This window comes from Suillus clintonianus, assembly GCF_016758775.1.
Source record: "Suillus clintonianus strain FC179 chromosome Unknown DEU56scaffold_185, whole genome shotgun sequence".
Taxonomy (NCBI): Eukaryota; Fungi; Basidiomycota; class Agaricomycetes; order Boletales; family Suillaceae; genus Suillus; species Suillus clintonianus.
Window position 1 is genome coordinate 737 of NW_024539409.1, and position 25,695 is coordinate 26,431.

The 25,695-nt window shown below is 49.4% G+C and overlaps 5 protein-coding genes across 5 annotated transcripts; 2 read left to right on the plus strand and 3 right to left on the minus strand.

Moving 5' to 3' along the window:
- Positions 1–1,451: 1,451 nt before the first annotated feature.
- Positions 1,452–2,454, plus strand: DEU56DRAFT_201678 (uncharacterized protein). The gene is made up of 4 exons (XM_041345042.1): positions 1,452–1,536; positions 1,592–1,759; positions 1,812–2,033; positions 2,091–2,454. The coding sequence occupies exons 2-4, from the start codon at positions 1,628–1,630 to the stop codon at positions 2,256–2,258; spliced, it is 522 nt and encodes a 173-aa protein (XP_041201153.1). The 5' UTR covers positions 1,452–1,536; positions 1,592–1,627; the 3' UTR covers positions 2,259–2,454.
- Positions 2,455–7,012: 4,558 nt separating this feature from the next.
- On the minus strand, positions 7,013–8,014 carry DEU56DRAFT_866773 (hydrophobin-3 precursor). Its single transcript, XM_041355400.1, has 3 exons — positions 7,446–8,014; positions 7,233–7,394; positions 7,013–7,178 (listed from the first exon to the last, which is right to left on the minus strand). Exons 1-3 carry the CDS (start codon positions 7,563–7,565, stop codon positions 7,131–7,133), a joined length of 330 nt encoding a protein of 109 aa, XP_041201154.1. The 5' UTR covers positions 7,566–8,014; the 3' UTR covers positions 7,013–7,130.
- A 2,072-nt stretch (positions 8,015–10,086) lies between these two features.
- DEU56DRAFT_935108 (uncharacterized protein) lies at positions 10,087–19,544 on the plus strand (the record flags this gene model as incomplete). Its single annotated transcript, XM_041358784.1, has 6 exons — positions 10,087–10,378; positions 10,435–13,454; positions 13,505–13,579; positions 13,632–16,265; positions 16,316–18,257; positions 18,310–19,544. 6 exons carry the CDS (start codon positions 10,087–10,089, stop codon positions 19,542–19,544), a joined length of 9,198 nt encoding a protein of 3,065 aa, XP_041201155.1.
- A 226-nt stretch (positions 19,545–19,770) lies between these two features.
- Positions 19,771–21,819, minus strand: DEU56DRAFT_201808 (uncharacterized protein). Its single transcript, XM_041345043.1, has 7 exons — positions 21,499–21,819; positions 21,395–21,448; positions 21,320–21,339; positions 20,980–21,268; positions 20,556–20,917; positions 20,239–20,504; positions 19,771–20,180 (listed from the first exon to the last, which is right to left on the minus strand). The coding sequence occupies exons 1-7, from the start codon at positions 21,716–21,718 to the stop codon at positions 20,018–20,020; spliced, it is 1,374 nt and encodes a 457-aa protein (XP_041201156.1). The 5' UTR covers positions 21,719–21,819; the 3' UTR covers positions 19,771–20,017.
- A 1,394-nt stretch (positions 21,820–23,213) lies between these two features.
- On the minus strand, positions 23,214–25,179 carry DEU56DRAFT_201839 (uncharacterized protein). Its single transcript, XM_041345044.1, has 7 exons — positions 24,864–25,179; positions 24,760–24,813; positions 24,685–24,704; positions 24,345–24,633; positions 23,930–24,291; positions 23,613–23,878; positions 23,214–23,550 (listed from the first exon to the last, which is right to left on the minus strand). Exons 1-7 carry the CDS (start codon positions 25,072–25,074, stop codon positions 23,388–23,390), a joined length of 1,365 nt encoding a protein of 454 aa, XP_041201157.1. The 5' UTR covers positions 25,075–25,179; the 3' UTR covers positions 23,214–23,387.
- Between the last annotated feature and the right edge of the window lie 516 nt (positions 25,180–25,695).

A 25,695-nucleotide genomic window follows, 5' to 3' on the forward strand; every position in this document is an offset into this window, starting at 1 on the left:
ATCTCCTGATACATTGTTCATACTGCTTAATGGATTGTGGGGATACAATTTTCAAGTCTGTTCACTTGGAAATGCACACATGGGAACATATTTTGTATTTCTATGTATATATGCTATAACTATTGATGTAGGGCGCTTCAGGGGGTAAAATAAAGATGGGAATACATTCATATATACTCCTGAACATGTTCTGAATGCCTTAGAACACTTCCCTGTCATAGGGGCAAAAATGCGAAAGTGTTCTGTACCCTAGGTTATGTTGAAAGGGCCCTGGAGGAGGAGCAGGTACACAAATAAACAAAAAAAGCGGACCATTATATTATAATATACATATATATACCAAACTATCACTTATATATGGAGGGGGACCTATTGTGGGGTGGTGGTGAAGCTGCAGTGAGGTGGGAAGGGTGTGGGAATAATTGATATTGTGGAGATTCCCAAAATGGGCGATGTTTTTGGTGTTGTGGGGTAATTCCCACACTGTGGGGCTGAAAAATGCGAACATATGATGTGTGGGAATAATGTGGGGAGGCCTGACATGAGGAGGTCACCAAAATGGAATATATATCATGAATTTTCGCTTTGGGGAGCCAAAATTGCAGTCATAATGTATGTTTAAGATTTCTGCTTGCTATATTAGATACATGGATTCTCAGACTACATGGATGTATCACTGGTGAGTGGACAATTAGATTGGGGGATGTATCCCTATTTTAGGCCTATAGGCCAAAAGGATACATCCATCCCCCACCATCAGGTGCTCTTACGAAAGGTTAACTTTCATCCACGACATAGTCCATTACTATCCAGCCCTCGTTGATAGGATATATCTCCGAGGGCATTGCCCTCTGTGGAAAAGGTCAAGTCCGGGATGCGAGGGCGGCATTTGACGTCGCATCCATGTTCACGAACCAAAATTCAGAAACCACACATTTTCTTCTGTTGATCAAGGTAGTTCAAGTTCTTCCCTCGTATTCTCTGCTCCATTCCTTATTTTAGGCCATTGTCCTTTTCAATGCGGATCAACGCGAGGAGGCAATGCTGCTCATCAAGAAGCTAGCAGCCGCTTGTCCGACATCCGATGCTCGTGCGTGTCATGTCGTGGATGTAAGTATCATGCGGCTATGCTTCGTCATCGATACTGAACTCTGCAACTCGCACATTAGGCATATTTACGCGTTCAACTAGGAATCAAAGCCTTGGATGATGCGCATCACGACGAAGCCGCTGACCATTTCACTGCTGCTGTCAACTCCAGTGCTTTCTCATTAAAATTCAAGATGGACATTCATGAAATATACGAGGACTTGGCGGTGGTATGTTGACATAATTCATCCTAAAACATTTTCATTACTGAGTACTTTGTCTAGCTCTTCGGGTGGGATCTCGAGTCATTCTGGCTCACTACACACCAGAAACGCTGTCAGGCTTTCCTTTTGGCAGGTAAAGTCGAAGAAGCCCTCGAATCCCACCAACACATGATGGACGCCATCAACAAAATTGAGAAGGCCAGCTGCCTCGATTGGTCCAACGGCAAGTTTTCAGTAATGTCACGCGAGGCTATCATACTCACTCGCATCTCACTCAGAGTTCAAAGAGCAATGTAGCGCGCTCACTGCTCGCGATGACCGTATTCTTGGCGCATGTACTCCCTTTCTTAGCCCTTTCGCTACTGACCGTTTTACAGGCAGAGATCCCGGGACAAGATCAAGATGGCTACAATGCAGAACCTGATTTCTTCCGTGGAATGCATGATGTGCGTGCAACAATGTATCTTTCACTTCTCACTCGTAGACCATTCGTTACAGCGTCCGCACACTTCCCGGCTACAGCCTCAGCAGCGTGTGGGGCGCTTCAAGAAACTTGGGCTCGCTATGACAAGGAGTTCTCATCCAGGTCCTCCACCTGCACCTGCACCGCCCACTACTGCTCCCACCACCTTAAAAGCCCACATACGACACTTATTCACCTGGAGACCCGATCATGCAGCGCCACCCGTCGTTGACGTTCCTTTTGCGCAGGGTCGGAAGGTGCGCTCGGTCAATTTCCATCACTGTGTCTTGGGTGTCTAATGTATATATCTGCAGCGTAATGCTGCAGCGGGTGCTCCTCCCGATGACGATTCAGACATTATACATGCTGAATATGTTGAAGATCCTCCACAAGATCCCAATACACAGCAGCAGCAACAACCAGTAGCAGCGCAAGGAGATACTGGGGAACATGGAGGCGGCAAGTCATGTTTCTGCTGCTAGAGGAATTGGTGGCTTCCTCGGGCATTTCAGTTCTATCATCGCCCTTGTTGTAATATCTGCTGATGACTTGAAGTAGTGCTTTATCAATAGATGATGACTGCACCGTGTGGATTATTATTATTACTTTGCGTCTTCCATATGTAAAACTTGGCCGCATAGAAGATGTAACATCACTCGAGAATGATTTGTGAAAGTTCGTAAATATCCTGGACTCGCCCGGCCGTGCAAGGTCACTGAATTGACGAACACTAACTTCTATGATGAATCATGATGCAATTGGACGGACACTTCCTACAGACTCTGATACGCCAGCTGACGCATGACCATAACCAGGTGCCACAGTACCAGTATGTGACCTCGAACACTAGTACTCGTTGCGCACGTCTCAATTCCGCATAGCCTGGGGAACCTAATTGATTTAGGAAGGGTCATTAATACCTTCTCTCCAATACGGGAGCTACGGATGGGAAAGAATCATGAACGAATGCAGATGTCGATGTACCTCGTAATGAGTGGCGCGTGCCTTTTCGAGTCTTGCTCTGCTCATTCCTTTCGACCAGATATTGTCAGGATCATGTCTACATGCATATGCTTACCCATCTCTCTTAGAGAAATACGAACCAGTACGTCAACCCGAGGATGCGTTTCGCCAGCAAAGAGAGGGGGCGCTTAGGAGCATGTATTCCACGAGAGGTATTATCGCATTCTCAAACACCCCTGATGACTGTCGTTCAATAATTGAACGCATAGCTTAGACTGTGATGAAGAATCAGTACTCAGTAATGGGTTTGAGACGCGAGAAGCGAGCACATATCTGGTGCACGCGCAGATCTCGAGAGTCGACGATATGAATCGGGGATGTTACAGTAAGATGTATGCATGCGTTCGGACAAGTTGCATGGTGATGTGCTGGGGAATCCACTCGACATGAGACCGGAGAAATAACAATATTTATGCGGTCATCTACAAGGATATATACTGTCAGCCAGATTCAAGCGCCAGGAAGTAGTAACCGTACCACAATTGAATGCGAGGGGACACATTCTGGAAGCTGTGGAGACTGAGTCGATCCATGTGCATAATACAGAAGCGCCGGGAATGTAATGTGCGCTGTCGAGGAAGACGGGTATGACGATAAGGAGCATTATTTCTGCAACAGTCCACCTCATGTCTTGGGCGTCTGTACAAACAAACTGGTATAAAGCACTGCAGAAGCATAAAAACGCACAATACACGCACCTCTGCAGCTCAGAGAAAGACGCTCACAAACCCTCCAAAGTCCACCTCGACCGTGTTCAACACCGTCAACCTGCAGTAAAATGTCGAAGCCCATTCCAAGCACCACACCCCTTCGAACTTTTAAAGGTCATGAGGAGAGAGTAACTGCAGTCGCAGTTTTCCCCGATAGACGACGAATGGTTACGGGCTCATACGACAAGACACTTCATCTCTGGGATCTGGAGACAGGTGTTATGTTGAAGAAGATGGAGGGGCATCGCAGTGAGGTGTCAACATTGACGATATCACGAGATGGGCAAATAATAGCAAGCGCTGATGAAGATAGAGAGGTCATCGTTTGGAACGGAGAAACAGGAGAATCTCTCACCCAACCCATCAAAGCCCACTCCTATCCTATCACATCGCTGGACTTTTCTCCAGATGGTACGGTGTTGGCCACTGGTTCAAACGACGGGACGGTCAAGCTGTGGTGCACCAAAACATGGCAGCAACTAGGAAATCAAATCAAATGGAGTGACTGGGGGGTTGACCAGGTTCTGTTTTCGCCGTCTGGTGAACTTCTTGCCGTCGCAACAAGATACAATATCCACATTTATAATTCAGGCACAAGAAAACGCGTCGCAACCTTGAATGTTTCCTGCCCCACACTCGCGTGGACGCACGATGGCACGCGCCTTATTTCTTTAATTAGTAGTTATCAAGGTGACGTCATACAAGAGTGGGATACATCAACCTGGAAGAAGGTCGGTGATCCCTGGAAGGTCCATACTACTAGTAGGCCCAGGATCAAGGCCATCGCCATCAATCCCGTTGGCACGCTCGTCGCTTTTGCATATAATGATAACCATGTCCGTCTCTGGCGGCTCTCAGATCGACGAACCTTTGCCATCTTCCAGCACTCATCCGATTTGACATGTGTCACATTCTCCGTGGATGGCAAGCACGTCCTCAGTGGAGGTCATGATAATCAGATCTCAGAGTGGAAAGTACCTACGGGTGTTCATTCAAAGGCGAGTTTCCATCCTTGACCTGTAAAACGCAAAACGAGCATGCTTCATGCAGATCTTCGCTACTATCACGCCAGCCCACGATTCATGCATCACTGGGGACTTGTCTACTGCGGAACAGCTACTCACGCAAGAGGTTGACAGCGACGCCAACGACTATACCTCATATGCCCATCGCTCATTTGTCATGGCGCGAAAACAAGACTGGGACCATGCCCTTGAGGATGCAATCAAGGTGAGTCATACCGACCGACCATGGCCCTCTTACGAAAGGCTAACTTTCATCCGTGATATAGTCCATCAGCATTCTGCCCTCATTGACAGGCTATATTTCCAAGGGCATTGCCCTCTGTGGACAAGGTCGAGTCCGGGATGCGAGGGCGGCATTTGACGTCGCATCCATGTTCACGAACCAAAATTTAGAAATCATACATTTACTTCTGTTGATCAAGGTATTTCAAGTTCTTCTTTCATATTCTCTGCTCCATTCCTTATTTTAGGCCATTGCCCTTTTCAACGCGGATCAACACGAGGAGGCAATGCTGCTCATCAAAGAGCTATTGACTGCCTGTCCGAATGCTGATACTCGCGGATGTCGGGTTGTGTACGTGAGTATCATGCGGCTATGCTTCGTCATCGACACTGAACTTTGCAACTCGCACATTAGGCATATTTACGCGTTCAGCTAGGAATGAAAGCTTTGGATGGTGCGCGTCACGACGAAGCTGTTGACCATTGCACTGCTGCTGTCACTTCCAGCGCTTTCTCATCGAAATTCATTCATGATGTATACGAGGACTTGGTGGTGGTATGTTGACATGATGTATCTTAACATGTTTTCATAACTAAATATTTTGTTTAGCTCTTCGGGTGGGATCTCAAGTCCTTCTGGCTCTCCACACACCAAAAACGCTGCCAGGCTTTCCTTTCGGCGGGTAAAGTCGAAGAAGCGCTCGAATCACACAAATACATGATGGATAGCATTGACGAAACGGCAAAGGCCAACTGCCTCGATTGGTCTAATGGCAAGTTTCCAGTAATGTCACCCAAAGCTATCATATTCACCCGTGTTTCACTCAGAGTTCAAGAAACAATGTAATGCGCACAATGACCGTATTCTTGGCGCATGTACTCCTCCCTTCCTTAGCCCTTTCGCTACTGACCGTTATACAGGCAGAGATCCCGGGACAAGATCAAGATGGCTACGATGCGGAACCTGATTTCTTCCGGGGAATGCATGGCGTAGGTGCAACAGTGCATGGTATCTTCCGTTTTTCTCTCACACAGTGTTCATTACAGCAATCTCAAATTTCCGGACCCCGACCTCAGCAGCGCCTGGGACGCCTCAAGAAACTCAGGCTCGCTATGACAAGGAACCCTCATCCTGCTCCTGCTCCTGCACCGCCCACCACCCTCTCATCCACTACTGCTCCCACCACCTTCAAAGCCCACATACGACACTTATTCACCTGGCGACCCGATCATGCAGCGCCACCCGTCGTTGACGTCCCTTTCGCAAAGGGTAAAGAGGTACGCGCAGTCGTTTTTTACCACCGTGTCTTCAATATCTCACACATAAATCTATAGCGCAACGCTGCAGCGGATGCCCCTGGAAAGGACGAGGACTTGGTACCTGACGAATATTTCGATAATCTTCCACAGAGCTCCAGTACACAACAGCCTGATATGCGACAGCAACAGCAACTAGCAGCGCAGGGAGACACTGGGGAACATGGAGGCGGCAAGTCGTGTTGCTGTTGCTAGAAGAATTGGTGGGTTCCTCGGATATTTCAGTTCTATCATCGCTCTTGTTGTAATATCTGCCGTTGACTTGAAGCAGTACTTTATCGATGGGTGATGACTGCACAGTTTAGATTATTATCATTTTGCGTCCTCGTCTGTAAGTAATCATGTATGAACATCGCATCTTCCATAATATGTAACAGTAGAACTTGGCTTGTGCATAGCAAATGTAACGTCGCAGGAGGAGAATGATTTGTGAGGCTCGGAAAAGTCTGTCAAAGTACTCAAAACGAGGTATGATCTCTGAAGAGACAGAATTAATAAACCTAAGATATTTGGTTTAGGTTTAGTGAAACGAATAACTTGGTACGCATTTCGTCAGTTGGGGGTGGAGCATTCTCCCTAAGGCTGCGGTCTGAATCAGCCTTTGCTGAAATGTGCAGACGAAAGTGTCCCGAAGAGTCGAGAAGCTGAATTCGAGATTTGCGCTCGTCAAGGCGTGTGCGAAGAGAGAAAATGAGCATGGCGAGGTGACAAGTGCGAAAGATATCGATATTCGACCTGCGGATTTAACGCAACCAAAAAGTCCTCGAGGTTCGAGTGGGGTAGAATGATAGGGGTCGCGACACTACCCAATACGCAAGACGCCAAAAGGTGGGTGAAGGAGGAACTTAATTGATAGGCACATTTGCGCAGGGGAGTAGCGCCTTCATGTACTATCGATTCAGACGCTGTCTCCGGACTGTCGAGTCCCACTGCTTGTAACAGAGTCAATTTCAAATTGGATTCAAACCAGATAACGCGGGTATTACTAGCTATAGAGCTTATAAAAAGACTTATGTACCATGTAATAACGCAGGTAAGGTCAATGTCCAGTGAAAACCTAAAGTTTGAGGTTGATGGGCGTGCAGCCAATGTTGACAAGGCCGTTCTGATTTTTTCTTGTCAGACATGGATTGAACAGACAAGTTTATCCGCAACTCACCATTTTGTTGTTGCTGCAGCACATGGGTTGCTGGTTGCATGTAGCGCCACTACCAGTGCCAATGACACTAATAGGACTGCAGCTAAGGCCAAGGGTGCCGACGACCTCAGCACCTACTTCCGCAAGGCCAAGAGACTTGGCAAACTTGTTGTAGTTGGAAGTCTACCCAAATCATTAGAATAAGTGAAAGATAGATAGAAATTCGTGACTCACGGTGCTAGAACTCTGGCAGCACTGGATGTCACCGGTGTTGCACTGGCCATCACGGAGAGTGAGGGGAGTGGCGACAGCGAGGGCAGCAAGGAAAGCAACAGTGAAGAAACGAGCGAACATTGTGTTGACTGTCGGAAGGCTAGGAAACTTTGTGTAAAGAGTGTGTGGAAGCGTGAAGTGAGAGCTGGTTAAAGAAGATATGGATTCTGAAAAATCAAGCGCGTTGCAGTCCACCTTTTATACAATTTGAGGACGCTCTGTGACCCGGCCGCTCCGCCGTCTTTGTCAAATTTTTTTCAGATCGAATAACCGATGGGCCATGTTGCCCGTCTATTCCATGGTCTGGAGCGCGTAGCCGTAAACGCAATTAAAATTCATTACGTGAATATCACCTTGGCGTGAACACTGAAACGCGAACGCGTTTTGACCACGTGATCGATTATCATTGAAGTATCCGACTCGGGAGATCACCGCGTTGCTCAATGCCTAGCGCTCTAGTCCAGGCGCCGTGACTAAGCGACATGCGACTTCATAGTAAGCTTGTTTTACGCTCAGAATGGCATGTCTGTCTGATTCCATAAGTGGGTTTTTTGTTGATGTCATTTGTCGAGCTTACAACTGCCGGCACCAGAGTGGCATTGATATTGTAAGGCCGTGAAAAATCTTGCTGCATGCCATTTATCATGATACGGACAAGCGCTGCAACAAAGCCCAGAAGCCCACAGTAAGTGCTCATTGAGCTCGCTCCTCCAGGATTCCCCCGGGGCACGTAAGTAAACTCCGGCAGTAGTCTTGATCGATTCCAAGCCTATCCGAGCTGAGCGCGCAGTGTCTGCCGGTCTCGGCAGCACCGCATAATACGTATGCGATATCCTCTGGATATGTAAGTTGAATGGGAGAAACTGCCGAATCCATTAGGGATATGTTGAATCTTCAAACGTTTCAAGGGTGCCGTCGAGTTTAGTACGTGATCGATGAAACTTCATGAGCGCGGATTCAAGCTTGTTCTTTGCGAGTGGTCAGGAGCGAAGTGTTGTTCTTGAGGGGTTTAGAGCAGATGATGGCGGGTCGGTTAGAATCTAGATATCAAGCAAGTAGCCCTGTGTTCGGGTGAGTCGCTGTCAAGAGATGAAGTACGGGCCGCCCACTATCAATACTCGGGAAGCAGATGAAACAAAAAACGAGATTGGTGACGAGATACTGAACCTCAGTCCCAATACGATACACGAAGAAGAACATCATGCTCCTGTTTCCTCCGCCTGTGAATTGAATCACTTCCCTAAAAGAAAATGGAGGTGCACTTGTGTCGATATGGGAAGAGAGGAACTTCGGGAGTATGAGTATGCGCTCTGTGATGAGAGCTAGGTAGATAGAATTACCCTAGTTGCTGTAAGGAGCCGGGACGACGTTAGAAGCGGATAATCGGCTTGCGTAGGTCGTCACGCCATTCGCTAACAAGTAACTGTGATCAGTGGTGCAAGTGGTGATTGGCTGGAGTTGACGTACTCCGTCCTGCTGAGATCCACAACGTAATGTACTTTGCGTCGTTGCGAAGGTTATCTGAAACCATTAATATTATTTATGAGATCCAAGGGACATCTTCACTGGTTGACTGACCTCTAAAGCATTGGGTGGGTGGGCCTTGGACGTATGACTGTGAGTTGAAAGTGCGCAGGTGGATCCTGTATGTACAGCCTATAGCTCAGCCTGAAGAGCAAATTGAGCAGGAAAGCTCCAAATTTGAGAAAAAAGACGCCTGAATGAGCTGTGCAGATCATCCTGACGGACGGCGTTGTGCCTTTAGCTGATGATGGTTTGGCACGGAACATGGGAATAAATGCGGCCTATCTGATTGGGTGCTCTCCTACCAGGCACTCATCTGATCGTCTGTTCGCGACACGCTGGAGACAAGGGGTGGAAGCCTTGAGGCTGCCTCAGAATCAGTGGCGGATCGGGGTGCCTGCCGCAGCATGGCCTCAAGAAATTGCCACATCAACATGCCCGAACATCTCAAACACCTAGTCTCTTAAGTATGAGCATTCGGGATTTGTCAAATGTCGCCTGGGTGCGACAGAGGGTGACGAGGACGACAAGAACAACATCTTGAGATGTTATACTACATAGTTGTAACTTGTGATTAACATGTCATGTGACGTCTGGATTGGATTCAGTAATTTTCAAAGGCGATGTCTTCTACTACTACTAGCTAGATGTAGAAAGCCCTCTCTCCATGCTGTTCGCGGCTCCAACCGTCATTAGAATTCAATGAGAACTTCATTTCCCATCGATACGCCGCCCATTAAGATTCGTTCTTGTCCAGAAGGTGCCCTATACCCCAATTTCTGGATCTGACTTACTGTATAGGCTTGGAGATTGATAACCAATTGACCATGCAGTCTACTTGGTAGGGGCACTCAAAGTCAAAACCTTAACGCACAACCTCGTGCACATTGGACGAAAACGCTCGGTGCAGATCCAGGCGCGAGGGTATCCCAAGGACCTAAGTCATGAGGCATTCTGTAAGCGTTCCCTTGCGCTTCTTATAACCTCCTGCTTTCAACTCATTCAGTATCTCCAGACCGTCCCACTTCAAAGCCTTTAATAAACTTTCACCAGATATCGCAAATCAAAGCTACTTGATATGTCCGTCGCCTCAGAATCTACCAAGATTGATGCCTTGGAGTATATTATCACCCACATCTTTTGTCCTATCAAATTACCGCAGCACACCGATTATACCCTTGAAAAGGATCGCTCCCTCCTTGACGTCGTGCTAGGCTCGGCTCACAAATTTGCGAGTTCTTTGCCTGGTGACGAGGAGGAGCAGTGGAGTCCTTTGTTGAAGATGCTGGAGAGTCTTGCAGTTTCAATTACTTCTCCTTCCATGGCCAAGGACGTCTTTGAGTCGCAAATTAGGTCCATGCAAGCAGGAGGTACGCACATAGTGTTGGCACAAAGAATTGACACTCATCTCAAGATTTCTCTGCAGATATCATCGCATTTCTGATTCGGGCACAAAATGCTGCTGTGGTGCTTCGTAGACTCGACGCGAAAACCATCTTTGAATCTTTCGAGGTTTCTCCACCTGCGCCTGCCGTCATGGCGGCAAAGGGGAAGCTCCTGTGTTCGTATCCAGGGCCCGCAATCGCTGTGCCAAACTCAGTCATGGATGACCCTACCTTTCCTCCCGAATTGGCGAACTTTCTCTCGCACATGAACCATGATCTGTTAGGTCCGGCAGAAACTAACACCACCGCACATCCTCGCCATATCACCCAGCTTCTCACCGACATCCTTCGTGCCTTTGGCGAGCCAGCTGACATCCCTCGCATTCGAAAACGTATAGGCGATGATGTCTCGCAGTCCAATGCCACGCCTCCTTGGCGAAGATCATCCCTTTGGCTTGTCATACGGGTTGTATTGCAGACATCCCTCGAGCGCACCAGCCTTGGACGAGACGGTTACAAGGCTTTCATGGCTTCGCTCACGACGGACCTTGTATCTAAAGCCCTTGAGGGGGATATATCGAGCGATTTGCTCTACTTCATGTCCACTAAAATCAGTCGACGCTTGATCAAGCTTCAGGCTGAAGACGAATTCTCAGCAATCGCGATGTACAAAGCTACGGAAGATATCAAAGACCGACTGGAGCTGCGCTGGAAGGATGTTCAGGCAGCTCAAGCGGATTCCTCTCATTGGGATGCCTCGGAGATAGATATAACCAGAGACACCAGGCTCTCTTTGACCGGAAGCGAGAAGTATATCGCCGCTGCCTTGCATCCTACCCATGGCCAACCCACCGTGGCAGACTTTCAACCTCATCATTGCCCACGGGGCACTATCGACGACTTCCTTGGTCCTGACGCTAACTTCTTCAAGAGAGCTTATGCCGAGGACCCCTTTTTAGCGCTTTTTGATTTTGAATGTGCTATCGAGCGGGACATCGATGGTTGGTTGACTCGTGTCATTAACCTTGATGATACTTGCATCGACGCCGCTTGTCTGACCATTCAAGCGCTCGCTCAAATTTATTTCACCAGAGCGCGACTGTCCTATTCCGGAAATCCAGAGAATATATCCATCATGCTGCTCACGCTGTTCGCACTCTGGGTTGCGCTTGATCAGCTAGTTGTCAAGTCAATCCCTCTCCTCATGGAGTACTCTCCGGAGGTCCCAGTTACCATTTTCAATCGCCTTCTCCTCCAAAAAGGCGCTGCCATAGAGCGACTCAAAGTTCTTCAGCAGTATGTTGCCACTCGCACCCGCAATGCACGCCCGGGCTTTTCTACCTTCTCGGATGGCGCGGACATGGACGCATTCGCAGTTCGTTATTATGACCAATCTGAGGAGCTGCAGTCACGCAAGCAACGCATTGAAGACGATGCACGTGCGGAGCGGAGAAAGCGAATTGCAGAACTTCACGACACAACCAACAGGTACCAGTGTCTCACACGTGAACTTGAGTCTCTCACGTGCGACTACATGGACTGGCGAGGTTGGCGCGTACATGACAGTGATTGCTGTCGGTGCAAGAAGTGGCAGGAGAGGGGCAGGCTTTGTATTGAAGTTCATGAATGGCCACTTCCCGAATCTGTCAACCGTGCGGCGGTAGTGACATTCGAACTCAATGCCCCCATCGCTTTCAAGATGTGGCGATCTTTAACCTTCATCATTCTTCACGACATATACACCCGAGTTAACAAACAGATTCAAAACAAGGTGCAGCACAGGGGCCTCGCACATTATAGACCGCTTTCGTCCTATCACGTAGAGCACCCCGGTCAACGTATTACGTTGGCCCCGGTGACAAAGCGCCAGGCCCACTACGTATCCCTTCCATGCACTGAAAGTGACATTGCCGTCAAAAATGAGCTGTCCTTTCGCCTTTATGACACGATCGAAGATGGTTGGGCCTCTGGTTCTATTCGAGAGACTAGCATATCCGATCTTTGCACGTACGTGCTGCCGGAAGGTCCGTATCACGGACTGCAACCTTACCTGTCGGGTACCCAGCACACCTCGAACGAGCTCTTGGCCAATCAGGCTACATGTCCAGCTGAGTTGACGCTTCACGAATTCATCGCTTTCGGGAGCCTCCGTAGCGGCAGCCTTCTACAATGGATCAACATTCTTCGTGAATTGCGAGCACGCACACTCACATTTCGTGATCCTGCGGTCCACTTACTGCTGCTCCAGGCTAGTTTGGAGGTGGGAGAGCTGTCAGCCGACGGGTCTAGGTTATGGCATGATGAACTGAAAGTCTCAGGCTTTGGGCACGCCCTTATCGACGAGCTCCAAAGCCTAAAAGTAAGCGTGGAAGCCAATTGGCTAGAGGGCACAACGATGGCAACAATCTCTGCCCTGGCGTCCCGCCTTCTCTCATCAGCAGAAGATTTCAGCGTCATCCAGCGATCATACAAGTTGCTGCGAGCTGTCCGAAACACAACCTTCAAATGGGTGCAAGAACTATCCAAAGCTCTCCGAGAAGCTGCAGACGAAAAGTCTAGTCTTGAATGTGAAGCTCGCGTTCGTGATATGGCAGTAATTTGTCGCAGCACCTACGACGTCGGTCCGAACGATATCACAGCACTCCTCCAATCGCCACAGGACTTGGAGATCTTATCATACTGCTCTATTATAGTGAGAGATAACACGCCTCCAGATTTACCTGCTCTCCCGCCAATTCCAAGGTTACTTCTCGACCGCGACCGTCGGTTGTCGCACTTTTTAGAGATCTATTTCCGAAGCCATGTGGAAGACGACCAAGAAGGTCTTGATCGGGCTATGAAACATCTCTGGCCTGCATACCGCCGCCACACGTGCTGGACAGTGCTTGGATCTCCAAATTCTCGGTGGCTGAGATGCGAAACAGCGCCTTCAGACGATATATCCTGCCAAACCATTCACTTTGATATGTTGACGGGTCGTCTATTGGTTGATGGCAAGCCGTTAGCCAGGCTGCCAGATCGCTTTTTGCAGCATGCTAGCTACACCGCACTCTTCGGTCATGTAAGTTTTCCAGCCCGATAATCAGCTAGCTTGTTGACGATCCTGCATAGCATGTGCTTGATGTTTTCCCCACAAAAATTCCCGGCGTAGAATTTGCTACCAAAGCCGTTATACGTGGTTTTCAGGTGAGCTGGTATAGTCAATGACAGCATCCAAAACTTAGTTGTCCTTTTGTAGATATTTTTCGGGATGCGCAACGAGGACGTTGTCATTCAGTCGCAATGTGAGAATGGGCACCTCCTTGAGCTAATACCTCGAAAAAAGCTCGAGGTAGACATCCCCGCATTACTGGTCCAAGATCATGTGCATTGGCTCGACCTAAGCACTCACGCGATTGAATTTCGTCCAATGGAGACAATGTGGGAGCCGTCCGACAAAAACTGGGTATTGCAATTCACGGCAGACGGGCAGTCAGTCGCACAGCAGGGCCAATCAACTCTTTTTGATATCCGCAGCCCCGCTTTCCGCATGATAGCAAAGACGCTGAGCCCACTCGAAGACTCGCCATACCTGATCGTCACTCGCAGCGCGGATGCAGGCCAGACTGTAGTCAAAGTCGATCTCCCTCGGTATGGGCTCTCTTTCTTTACAGATGGAGATGGAGACTTGCATTCGCGGAACCAGAGAGGCATGGTCGTTGACGAAGACCAGTCTACTGGCACAATGCTTGGACTTGTTAACCAGCTCGTTTTGCGTCCCAAAAGTCGACAAACTTACAGCGATCGCTGCGTCATTATTCCACAAGGTGATGTCGTAGTAAAGCCCGTAGGCCACCATATCCAGGTCACCATCCATCCCGTTCCTGATCATGCCCGCCATCACTATCAATGTTACACTGTTGACGTGGAACTCTGCCGCCTCACGGGAAATGTCGGTCTCACGAATAAACTTTGGAAGGTGTTCTTGCACGCCGTGTGTAGCGCCCATGTTCCAGATCCGTTGACTAGACGCACCGGTGTGGAAGAAGCCATGTGTTTGCTGCAATCCGCCGCATGCTATTCCTTCATGAAGCTAGACCCATTCGACTGCGAGCTTCTAGCTCGGATAGGCTCCCTGACCGTTGAATCTACATGGTACACCGATTGCGGACCGCAGCAGGTCAAATGGCAAGATGGCTTATCATCTTATGTGCAAAGCTGCGCATTTTACCATGCTGCCAGAAATATTGTCCAATATGCACGGAAGCTGCAGGCGCTCAGCGAAACGCCAGTTGAAGTTTGCCCAAAGTTTCCAGTACACGACGAGTCACTCCTGGAACGTGCCTCTCAGCGGTTCATTGTCCTTTACTCCCGTGATCTAGTCAATTCATTCTATCCCAGCGAATCATCGAGCAGCGAATATACTTCCAGGGATGTTTGTGACCCCTCAATCGACGATCAAAAGGCATTTGATTGCGCGCGCATGGTACGCGAGTGGAGCACCACGCTTGAGCCTTGCCAGGCGCTCTACGATGTTTTTGTTCAGTGGAGTAAAGTTTCTGGCGGAAGACCCAATGTATCCCTTCGATATGACCGAGAATGGTTGAAGCCTGACTTGGCTGAGAGATGGATGACCGTCTACGACCTTTGCTGCTACGCAGACCGGGAGACTCACACATTCCAACTCGCTTTCACATTATCAGCCATGGCTTACTCCTCCCCGAAGAATGTGGGACTTGCCGCTACCATGTTCGCGTTTGCAGCTATTCCTGAGTTCCGTGCAATCAGCTCCCCCAACTATGCTGTGTACGATCTTTCTTTTGGGATCGAACCCCTTGAACAGGAGCTCTGCCATCACATCTCTTCCCATTCTACCTTCAGCAATAGTCCCGAGGCATCGTGGGCTAGGGACCATGACGAATCGTACGGCGATTTCCATACTCGGCGACGCAAGCACTTCCAAACCGAGTGTCTGCGTGAACAAACAGCAGCAGTTGATATCCTTCTTCGTTGTTGGCCTTGCTATTCTGTTCCGCCAGACGCCCTGGAGTGTTTGAGCGACTCCCGATATGACAAGTCCAAGCTTAGCGCTACCCTTGAAGAGCAATACTCAAACTGCTATCGCAACCGGTGTCTGAAGACATATCTGGATCGTGTGCAGAATGTACTCGATGAAGTGACGAAGACTTCCATACCGTCCATCAAGCAATCGTACGCATTCACCCCGAGCAATTCAGAAGTTATATCAATCAACACTACCGACCTAACCAAACACTTGTTCAGAAAGCCTCCTCCCGTCATCAAATTACTCCCTGATCCACTCAAGCAAAATCACGTTTTAGTGACCGACAAATTTTTTGGCGGCGGGCTTGATTCATCTCCGCTGGAGGATGTCATCTCGAACTTCTCGCGATATCGGTCGGACCAGTTTGGTGTCCACTATGCTGCACATCTAGAAGAAAGCATAATCCATCTCAAGAACGAACAATCACCCCTCGCACCTCACCCAACCCGCTGGACAGTCGACATGTTACAACGTCATCATATGTGGTGCAATAAACTCTATAATAGTGCTTTTTGCAGATTGGAAGAGCATCTTGCTCCTTCCGGTTTGGCGGAGGAGAGTTTGTTCAATTCTGGGCAATGGCCACGCATCACAGTTACATTTCTTCTCGGCCTTCTCGCCTCCGCGTCAAAGACGCCTGTTTGTGACTCATGGAAAGCCTCTTTGACAAATTTCGTCCGTATTCTTCTTCGACTACAAAGATCACGCCGACTTCTGAAGTTGAAGTCAGCTGGCGGGGACCATGAGGAATTCCTGAAAGAGCTGGCGAATGACGGTCACCTGGGAGTGGATGGTACGCAGGAATATGTGGACTGGCTTCTGATTCAGGTATTCGATGGTCGCCAACAATTGAGATGATCGATTACTAACAGTACTAGGCAGAGAACCGTTTTCTTATCCGTCCCATGCAAGCCAGTGTTGCCATCGAGATGATTTCCCCAAGCTCTGGCAACAATACCGCCCTACAGCTTCATATGGGGGAAGGAAAATCTTCCGTGATTGTACCCATATGTTGCGCTGCACTTGCAGATGGCAGCAATATGGTACGGGTCGTTGTGCTAAAGCCTTTGGCTGAGCAAATGTTTCAGCTGCTCGTAGAACGTCTCGGCGGCCTTACCAACAGGCGAATCTTCTACCTGCCATTCTCGCGCTCCTTGTCCATCACTTCCCACCATGCAGAAACCATCCGGTCACTATTTGAAGAGTGCAAAGCCATTCGTGGTGTCCTTGTCGCTCAACCAGACCACATCCTCTCTTTCAAGTTGATGACCGTGGAGAGACAGCTTTCACCTGCAGCCGCGGTTGAACCCTCAACAAAGCTGTCAGCGCTCATGCTGAATACTCAGCGGTGGCTTGATATGCACACTCGAGACATACTGGACGAGAGTGATGAGCTGCTTCATGTTCGCTTTCAAGTTGTCTACACTATGGGCGATCAACAGCGCTTGGAAGGATGTCCTGATCGATGGACCACGACACAGCAGGTGATGACCCTTGTGGCAAAACATGCTTCCCGCCTTCACCAAGAATGTTCTCTCGGAGTAGAGTTCCAGCCAGGCGCTGTCGGAACCTTCTCACGTTTAAGAGTTCTGGACGTTCGCGCAGGCGAAAGGTTGGTCGAACTGGTTTGCGATGACATCCTTGCCGGCAAACTTCCAAATTTTGCATTCGAACACGTTCCATCTCATATGAAAGCCTCCATTCGCAAGTATTTTACCCTCTCCACCATTGACCCGCAGCTCCTTCGTGATGTCCGGAACTATTGTGCTGAGTCCAGTCTGTGGAATGGACTACTGCTTATTCGAGGACTCCTCGCACACGGCATACTTTTATACGTACTGAAGGACCGGAGGTGGCGCGTAGATTACGGTCTGGATCGTCGACGCACAATGCTCGCCGTGCCGTACCGAGCCAAAGATGTTCCCTCATCTCGCGCAGAATTTGGACATCCAGATATCGCAGTCGCACTCACATGCCTTTCGTACTACTACGGAGGCCTCACTGAGACAGAAATGGTCCTCTCCTTCCGCCAGCTACTCAAGCAAGACAATCCCGCATTAGAATATGAGACATGGATCAAGGGGTTGCCTTCAGATTCGGTTCCTGACAACCTGCGACACGTCAGTGGAATCAATATGGAGTCTACCGAACAGTTCACCACATGTTTGGTACCTCTATTCGGGCGCAACAAGGCTGCCGTAGACTTCTTCTTGGCTCAAATCGCCTTTCCAAACGAAGCAAAGGAGTTTCCCCACAAGTTGTCTTGCTCTGCCTGGGATCTCGCAGAGCGAAAGTCTTCTGGATTGCCTACTACCGGCTTCAGTGGAACAAACGATTTTCGCTACTTGCTACCCACCACCATAACCCAGCATGCGCTAGACCACCAGCGCGGTACGAACGCCAGAGTTCTCAGTCACCTTTTACAGGAAGAGAATGATCGTTATGACTCGCATGCAGCCGGTGAAGGCGCTGGAGAGCTCCTTAAGGTCATCGCGAAGCAGACTCCGGAAATACGTGTCTTGCTTGACGTGGGTGCCCAGGTGCTTGACTTGGAGAATGACGAAGTGGCGAAGATGTGGCTGGACATCAATCAAGATGCTCAGGCGGCGATTTATTTCGACAGGCATGATAGGTTTGTGGTGCGCACTCGGGATAACGTCATAGAACCATTCTCCGCATCCTGCTTTGCTCAGCAACTGGACCAATGCGTATTGTATTTGGACGATGAACACACCCGAGGAATGGACATCAAGTTGCCTCGGGGATTTCGCGCAGCTGTGACATTAGGACCAAAGGTCACCAAGGATCGCCTTGTACAAGGTGAGGAAGGAATGTATATGTTCATCGATAATGTTCAGTAACACGTTACCAGGTTGCATGCGGATGAGAAAGCTCGGCCATGGTCATTCAGTCATGTTCTTCGCACCTCCAGAAGTAGACCGCAGCATCCGAGACGTGAACAACAAGGATGGCGATGAGGACATTCATGTGTCGGATATCCTCGTGTGGGCGATGACTGAAACGTGCTCGGACATTCAACATCGTGCTTCACAATGGCTTCAACATGGGATAGAATACAGGTCTCGCCACAGTGCATGGTCCTTGTCCTTATCTGACCGTATCACGCCCACCGAACTTGCCCGTTCGTGGCTTCAGCCAGAGGCCAAGAACTTGGAAAACTTATACGCTCCAGCTCAGATGGACACATATTCCTCACAGGCGCTAGACGAAGACCTTCTGGATAGATGCAAAAGTCTCGGGTTGCGCATTGCGCTTGGCAGTCGCTTGGACGAAGAGCAAGAGAGAGAAGTGGTACATGAGATTGAGCGCGAGCACGAGATGGAGAGACCGCCACAAGTGCCAGCTGCTACCCATTGCGCCGACGAAGACGTCCGGTACTTTATCCAAACAGGCTGCATTCCAGATGGATCCCCTTCCTTCATTGCAATTTTCGACACCCTCTCCACGACTTCAGCTGCTTTTTCGGGGAGTCAGCCCTGGTCACGGAACGTTTTTGCCTCAAAGGATTTCTCCACAACAGTTCTGAACGTAGACCAAACGGACAGTTACATTCGCCCAGTCAACTGGATTCTTTCAAGCACAGGATCTGGCGCGCCGATGCTAGTCATTGTCAGTCCCTCCGAGGTCAACCTCTTTTTACCCGACATTCGGGCCAGTAAGCAAGTTCACTTGCACGCATATACTCCTCGTGTCATCAAGATGATGAAGTCATGCGATGACTTGCGTCTTTACATCACACCATCACTCCCTACGCGATGGATACCGCATGACACCCTCATCAGCCAGCTCAATGTCTTTGCTGGCCAACTATACTTTTCTCATCCGCATGAATACAAGAAGTTGTGCCGCCTCTTAGGGATTTACGCTGCGGGCCAGGGTGCCTCTGAGATTCAAAGTGATGGGTTCATTAAACCGGAGCACCGGTCTCCTGCTGCGGATCGCGTCAATACCTTCCAACAATCGCCTATCCCTATGTTGAAGGCTCTTTTCGGTATCCGCCGCAAGGGAATGGGTTACTTGCCTACGCACGTTGGGAAGCTATTGGGCGGTCGACGGTTAACCGGCGAAGACTTCGACGAGACTTGATTGGTAAGTTACAGTCCTTCCGCATGCAAGTAGCAAGTGCTCATTGACGCACTGGCAGCTCAGTGATTAGAAATATGAAGCTGTCGTCTGTAGTTTGTCTCGCATTTATCTATAATCATCTTCTTGCATGGCTTACATACTACATAACGCCTTTGACCACCACTAGTATGTCATTATCATGAATTGGCTAAACTGTTGCTCACATTGTTTCCGGTGACATGTTATGTATTTTTTGACCCGATCTGATGCACGGCTCCACTCTAAGGCGCAGGGGATCATGCAGAGCCTTTGCTGCTAGACCCTCAGTTCCAATACGATACAGAAGGACATGACATTGAGCTCTTGTTGCCTCCGCCTGTGGAATCGAGCCCAAGAACGACGGTTGTGGGCATGATAGTAAGAAATACAATGATCGAAATAATTTCAGTTAATTTGCAGCGTAATGTCATCTCAATTCTACCATTCCGATCACATCAGTGATCATCGGCGCCCAGCCGTCCCCATTGGACGGTCCGAATTGGTCCGCCACGCCACGCCTGCACTCTGCGGCTAGCTAGGGTGGACATCGTAGAGCCACGAGTGCCGACGAAGCCAGCTGCATTCGACTGAATGATAGCGTCGATGAACACTGGATGCCTTGAAATAGCAACAGCTTTTAGCATCAGAATGAAACGATGTCGTCTAATCAGCTCACCACTTTCCGTAGATCTCCTCTGTCCGCTCTGCCGCATAATCTACCCACGTCCAGCCCAACGCCCTGACCTCTAGCCACCATTCTGGGGCACTCTCGTCACTCGTCATGATAACCTGCGTGACCTCGATCCCTTTCTGTGTCCAAAGCTCCTCTTGCACCTCGGATACTCTGCGCGCGATGACAGACAACGAAGCGAAGCACTGATCCAAAGGAACACCGCGACATTGGTTGCCGAAGTCACCATGTCGTACGTGGATGGATATATACTACCCAAAGTCAGATCTGTGGAGTAACCTGTACCCGAAACTTCCACTCACTGGAGGCGTTGGTTCATCTACTAGCACCCTCATGGCGCGCCGGGCATGCTCATCGGCAATCCTTTCTATCGTCGTATTCCATCTCATGTGTTGTCCTACGAATCTCCATGCAGGAGAATAGTCTAACTCCCATTCCCATGTATGATAGGCGCTTACGTAGTAAAGGTAATCGAAGCATAGTAAGTGATCGTCCGGGGGAAGTGAAACCTGATGCTGAGGAGACGGATGGTTCTTTAAGCCCAGGCTGTTGTTGCGAGCTTCCGGAAACCCAAGTGCCGCAAGGGACCAAAAGGACGCATGACTGTCTCGTTGGTCAGGAGCCGTCAGCTTCACCCAGTCTGGGGTTTGCGTCCACGAGATATCTGTGATGGTCGTGTGCAGTTAATAACCGGCCAGGGATGTTCGAACTTCGAAGTTGTCTCACCGAGCTTGAGCCGACTCAGGGAGGGACTCCCCCGTGGTTGGGGATTCTGTTCGTGCTGTTGAACGGTTTCCCAAACACTCCAACACCCGAGATCATCGAGAACCTGACTCTCCGAGTCCTTCACTTCGTGCCATTCAAGCAAGGGGATCCCTATAGCTTGACTAAGCCGGGGGACGTCAATCACTTCCCCAAAAGGAAATGGAGCTGCACTTGTGTCGATATGAGAAGAGAGGAATTTCGGGAGTATCGGTATACGTTCTGTGATGAGAGCTAGGTAAATCAAATTGCCCTAGTTTCTGTGAGGAACCGGGTCAGCGTCAGAAGCGGGTCGTCGACTTACATAGGTCATCACGTCGTTCGCTGAGAAGTAGCTGTGATCAGTGGTGCAAGTGGTGGTTGGTTGGAGTTGACGTACTCCATCCCGCTGAAGTCCACGATGTAATGTACTTTGTGTCGTCACGAAGGTTATCTGGGACCGTGATTGTTAGAATCGAAGGACGTCTTCACTGGTTAACTGACCTCGAAAGCTTTGGGTGGGTGGGCCTTGAATATATGATTGCGAGTTGAAGACAGTAGGATGCGCAGGCAGATCCTGTATGTACAGCCTGTAGCTCAACCTCAAGGGCAATTTGAGCAGGAGAGTTCCAAAACTGAGCATTGAGACGCCTGCCAGAATTGCGCAGATCGTCCTGAGAGACACCATTCTGTCTTTAGCTGGTGATGGTTTGGCACGGACCATAGGAATAAATGGGTTCTCTGGATCGTTGTTTGCGTCCTATCTTTAAGGGCTCTCTCCTAGCATGCCAGGCACTCGTCCGATCGTCTGATCATGACATGTCGAAGACAAGGGGTGGGAGCCTTGAGCTCGAGGATGCCAAATCAGAATATTTGGCGGATCGTGATGTATGCCGCAGCATGCGGGCCTTAAGAAATTGCTACATCACTGCCCTAACATGTCCAAAACTTAGTCTCTTAAGGATGAACGTCCGGGGTGTATCAAACGCCGCCCAAGTGTGACAGTGAGGAAATTTACCTTAGCCCTGATCTGCAGTTGTCATTCTGTGTTAGTTCCCCCTAGGTACGGTCTGGCTTTTCATGGATCAGTGCATCAGCTACACTTGACCTCAATCTCCCACTGAGGATATCAGTTCAATCAAAGTGGGTTTCACGGCTCCCTGAAAGGGTGAGTAAGGCTGATCAGCGTCTTTTAGACACATGAAAATCAATTGCTAGCACGCGCTACCGAGTCGTTATGAAACAGGGGCGGAACCGAACAGATCGGGCACACCACTTGGCTGCGTATTAGTATCCTTGCGAAAAAACTTGCCGACGTTACTACAACATTATGGAATGATTCGTCGAAATGCTCACCAGATACCTCATGACGTTGAGGGGACGCACTCCCGGCTGACAAGCGTGGTATTGGCGTTAGTTCCGAGCAACCCCTTGAGTAGGTTTGGCTAGTAACTGATCACACTGAACCTGACAGGGCGAGCTGGGGAACCGAAGACTCCTGGAGGCGTCCTCGGAGTCAGTTGTCACTTGGGATAACCTCATCCTCTTTTCAACTATATATTTGGACCCGCATTGATGCCATGGGGACAGGTGGACTCAGAGGTCCGACCTCAACCTTGACGTTCAACAACCAACACCTTGCAATCTCTACACTCGATGGATGCCACAAGTGAAATCCTTCAATATATCCTATCGATATCGCAAGGCGCCACCGGTCTCCTGATTCCAAGTACATTGCAAAGTTGCAAACGTGGAGATCGGGGCAGCCGCTAGACTAAGCGCGGCGGTGACCGCTTCTGGCTGCGCCAAGTCGCAGCGTGCAAGGAAAACCGAATTCCTTTGTATTTTAGAGCGTAAGATGTTTCCACAAAGGTGAGTTTGGAGACTTGAGTTGTCGTCAAGTTGTCGTCCAGCATCGGTCCAAGTCTCCAAGACTCCTCCAGCTGATTTGCTTTGATAAGGAAATTTCATTCCAAGTTGCACTTGTTTGTTCGGTTTCGGGGTCTCACGGTCTGTAAAAGTATCTGTCTTTGCGCTTCCGATCATGAATCCCACTGACAGCGGTATTCTTGGGATTTAGAGCAGGAGCCGATGTCGGCTCGGTTTGACCTGGCAGAATCTAGAAACCAGAAAAGCATATTACTGTGCTCTGGTGAGTCACTGTCAAGATGGGAAGTATCATCAATGCTTGGGGAGCAAATAAACGAGATTTATGACGGGATACTGAACCTCAGTCCCAGTCGATACACGAAGAAGATCATCGAGCTCCTGTTGCCTCCGCCCGTGGGTTCGAGACAAGGAGCGACGGTTGTGCACATTATAAAGAAAATACAACAACAAGGGTCATTTCAGCCAATCTTTGCAGCGCAAGGTTATCCACCATTGCGATCACATCAGTGGTTATCAGCGCCCAGCCACCCCCATTTGACGATCCGAGATGGTCCGTCATGCCACGCCTGCACCCTGCGGATAGCTAGGGTAGACATCGTGGAGCCACGAGTGCCGACGAAGCCGGCTCCGTTCGACTGAATGATAGCGTCAATGAACACCGGATGCCTGGCAACAGCAACTTGAGCTTCAAGCTTCAGAATGAAGATATGACACTCGGTTCAGCTTACCACTTTCCATAAATCTCCTCTGTCCGCTCTGCCACATAATCTACCCACGTCCAGCCTAATGCCCTGACCTCTGACCACCATTCCGGGTCACTCTCGTCACTCGTCATGATAATATGTGTCACCTCAATCCCCTTTTGTGTGCGAAGCTCCTCTTGTACTTCGGACACCCTGCGCGCAATGACAGGCAACGAAGCGAAGCACTGGTCCAAAGGAATGTCAATACATTCTTGACTGAAGTCACCATGCCGTATGTGGATGGATATATACTATTCAAAGTTAGATCTGCGGAATAACCTGCACCCAAAACTTCCACTCACGGGAGGCGTTGGTTTATCTTTCGGCACGTTCATCGCGCGCCGGGCATGCTCATCGGCAATCCGTTCTATGGTTGCATTCCATCGCATGTGTTGGCCTACGAATCTCCATGCAGGAGAATAGTCTAATTCCCATTCCCATGTATGATGCGCGCTTATGTAGTAAAGAAAATCGAAGCATAGTACGTGATCGTCCGGAGGAAGGGAAACCTGATGCTGAGGAGAAGGATAATTCTTTGACCCCAAACTGTTCGAGCGAGCCTCTGGAAACCCAAGTGCCGCAAGGGACCAAAAGGACGCATGGTTGTCTACTTTGTTAGGAGCCGTCAGCTTCACCCAATCTGGGGCTTTCGTCCACGAGATATCTGTAATGGTCGTCCAGTTAATCATCAGCCAGGGATGTTCGAAGTTGTCTCACCGAGCTTGAGCCGGTTCAGGGAGGGACTTCCCCGTGGTTGGGGATTCTGTATGTGCTGTTGAACAGTTTCCCAGATACTCCAACACCCAAGGTCATCGAGAACCTGACTCTCCGAGTCTTTTACTTCGTGCCATTGAAGCAAGGGAATCCCAATGGCTTGGCTAAGCCGCGGGATGTCAATCACGTCCCCAAAAGTAAACGGAGGTGCACTTTTGTCGATATGAGAAGAGAGGAACTTCGGGAGTATAGGTATACGCTCTGTTATGAGAGCCAGGTAAATCAAATTGCCCTTGTTTACGTGAGGAACCGGGACAATGTCGGAAATGGATTGTTGACTTACATATGTTATCACGTCGTTCGCTGATAAGTAACTGTGATCAGTGGTGCAAGTGGTGGTTGGCTGGAGTTGACGTACTCCATCCCGCTGAAGCCCAAGAAGTAATGTATTTCGTATCATTACGAAGGTTATCTGGGACCGTAATTGTTAGAACCGAGGGACGTCCGAACTAATTGACTGACCTCGAAAGCGTTGGGTGGGTGGGCCTTGGACATATGGTGACTGCAAGTTGATGATAGCAGAATAGGCGGGCTGATCCTGTAGGTCCAGTCCATAATTCATGGGCTTGAGCAGGAGAGCTCCAAAACTGAACAAAAAGACGCCTGCTAGAACTGTGCAGATTATCCTGAAAGAAGGCATTCTGCCTGTTATTGACAATGGTGCGCGGGGCATAGTGATAAATGGGCGGTCGTATGTGTCCTGTCTTTAAGGGCTCCCTCCTGGCAGCTACCCGTCTGATCGTTTGTCCATTCGAGAACGTCGAAGACAAGGGTGGGAGCATCGACCCTGAGAACGCCCATAAGGGCCCATATTTGGCGATGCTGGGTCTTGATAGAAATTCCCGGTTCCCGCATCACTACCGCAACGTTGATGCCCTGCCCTAACATGACTTGGCAATTCTTGGTTTCTTATGTCTGAGCGTACAAAATTTGCCAAACGCCGCTCAGGTGCGGCAGTGATGCGGGCATTTGCCTCTGGCTTTCTAATGGTTGTTGAATCTCCGCCCCAATGACCTCGAGTCCAGGAGATCTCGACATCGACTCGGTTGCCCATGCGGAGCTCGGTTTTCGATCCCGTTTTCCAAGGAACCCTTTTCAGAACAAAAGTCACCTCTAGTGATAACATCTTAGCTGGGCCTAAGACGACTTACGTTGTGAGCAACAAACAACTCATGCGTATTCCGCTGCTCGCGTGCTGACTCCTGTTAAGCCTTACTCTATTCCCACCAACGTAAACTTTGCATTCATCTAGGCTTTTGTGCTCAAAACAAGAGTATTTGAAGGGCCCCGGTGT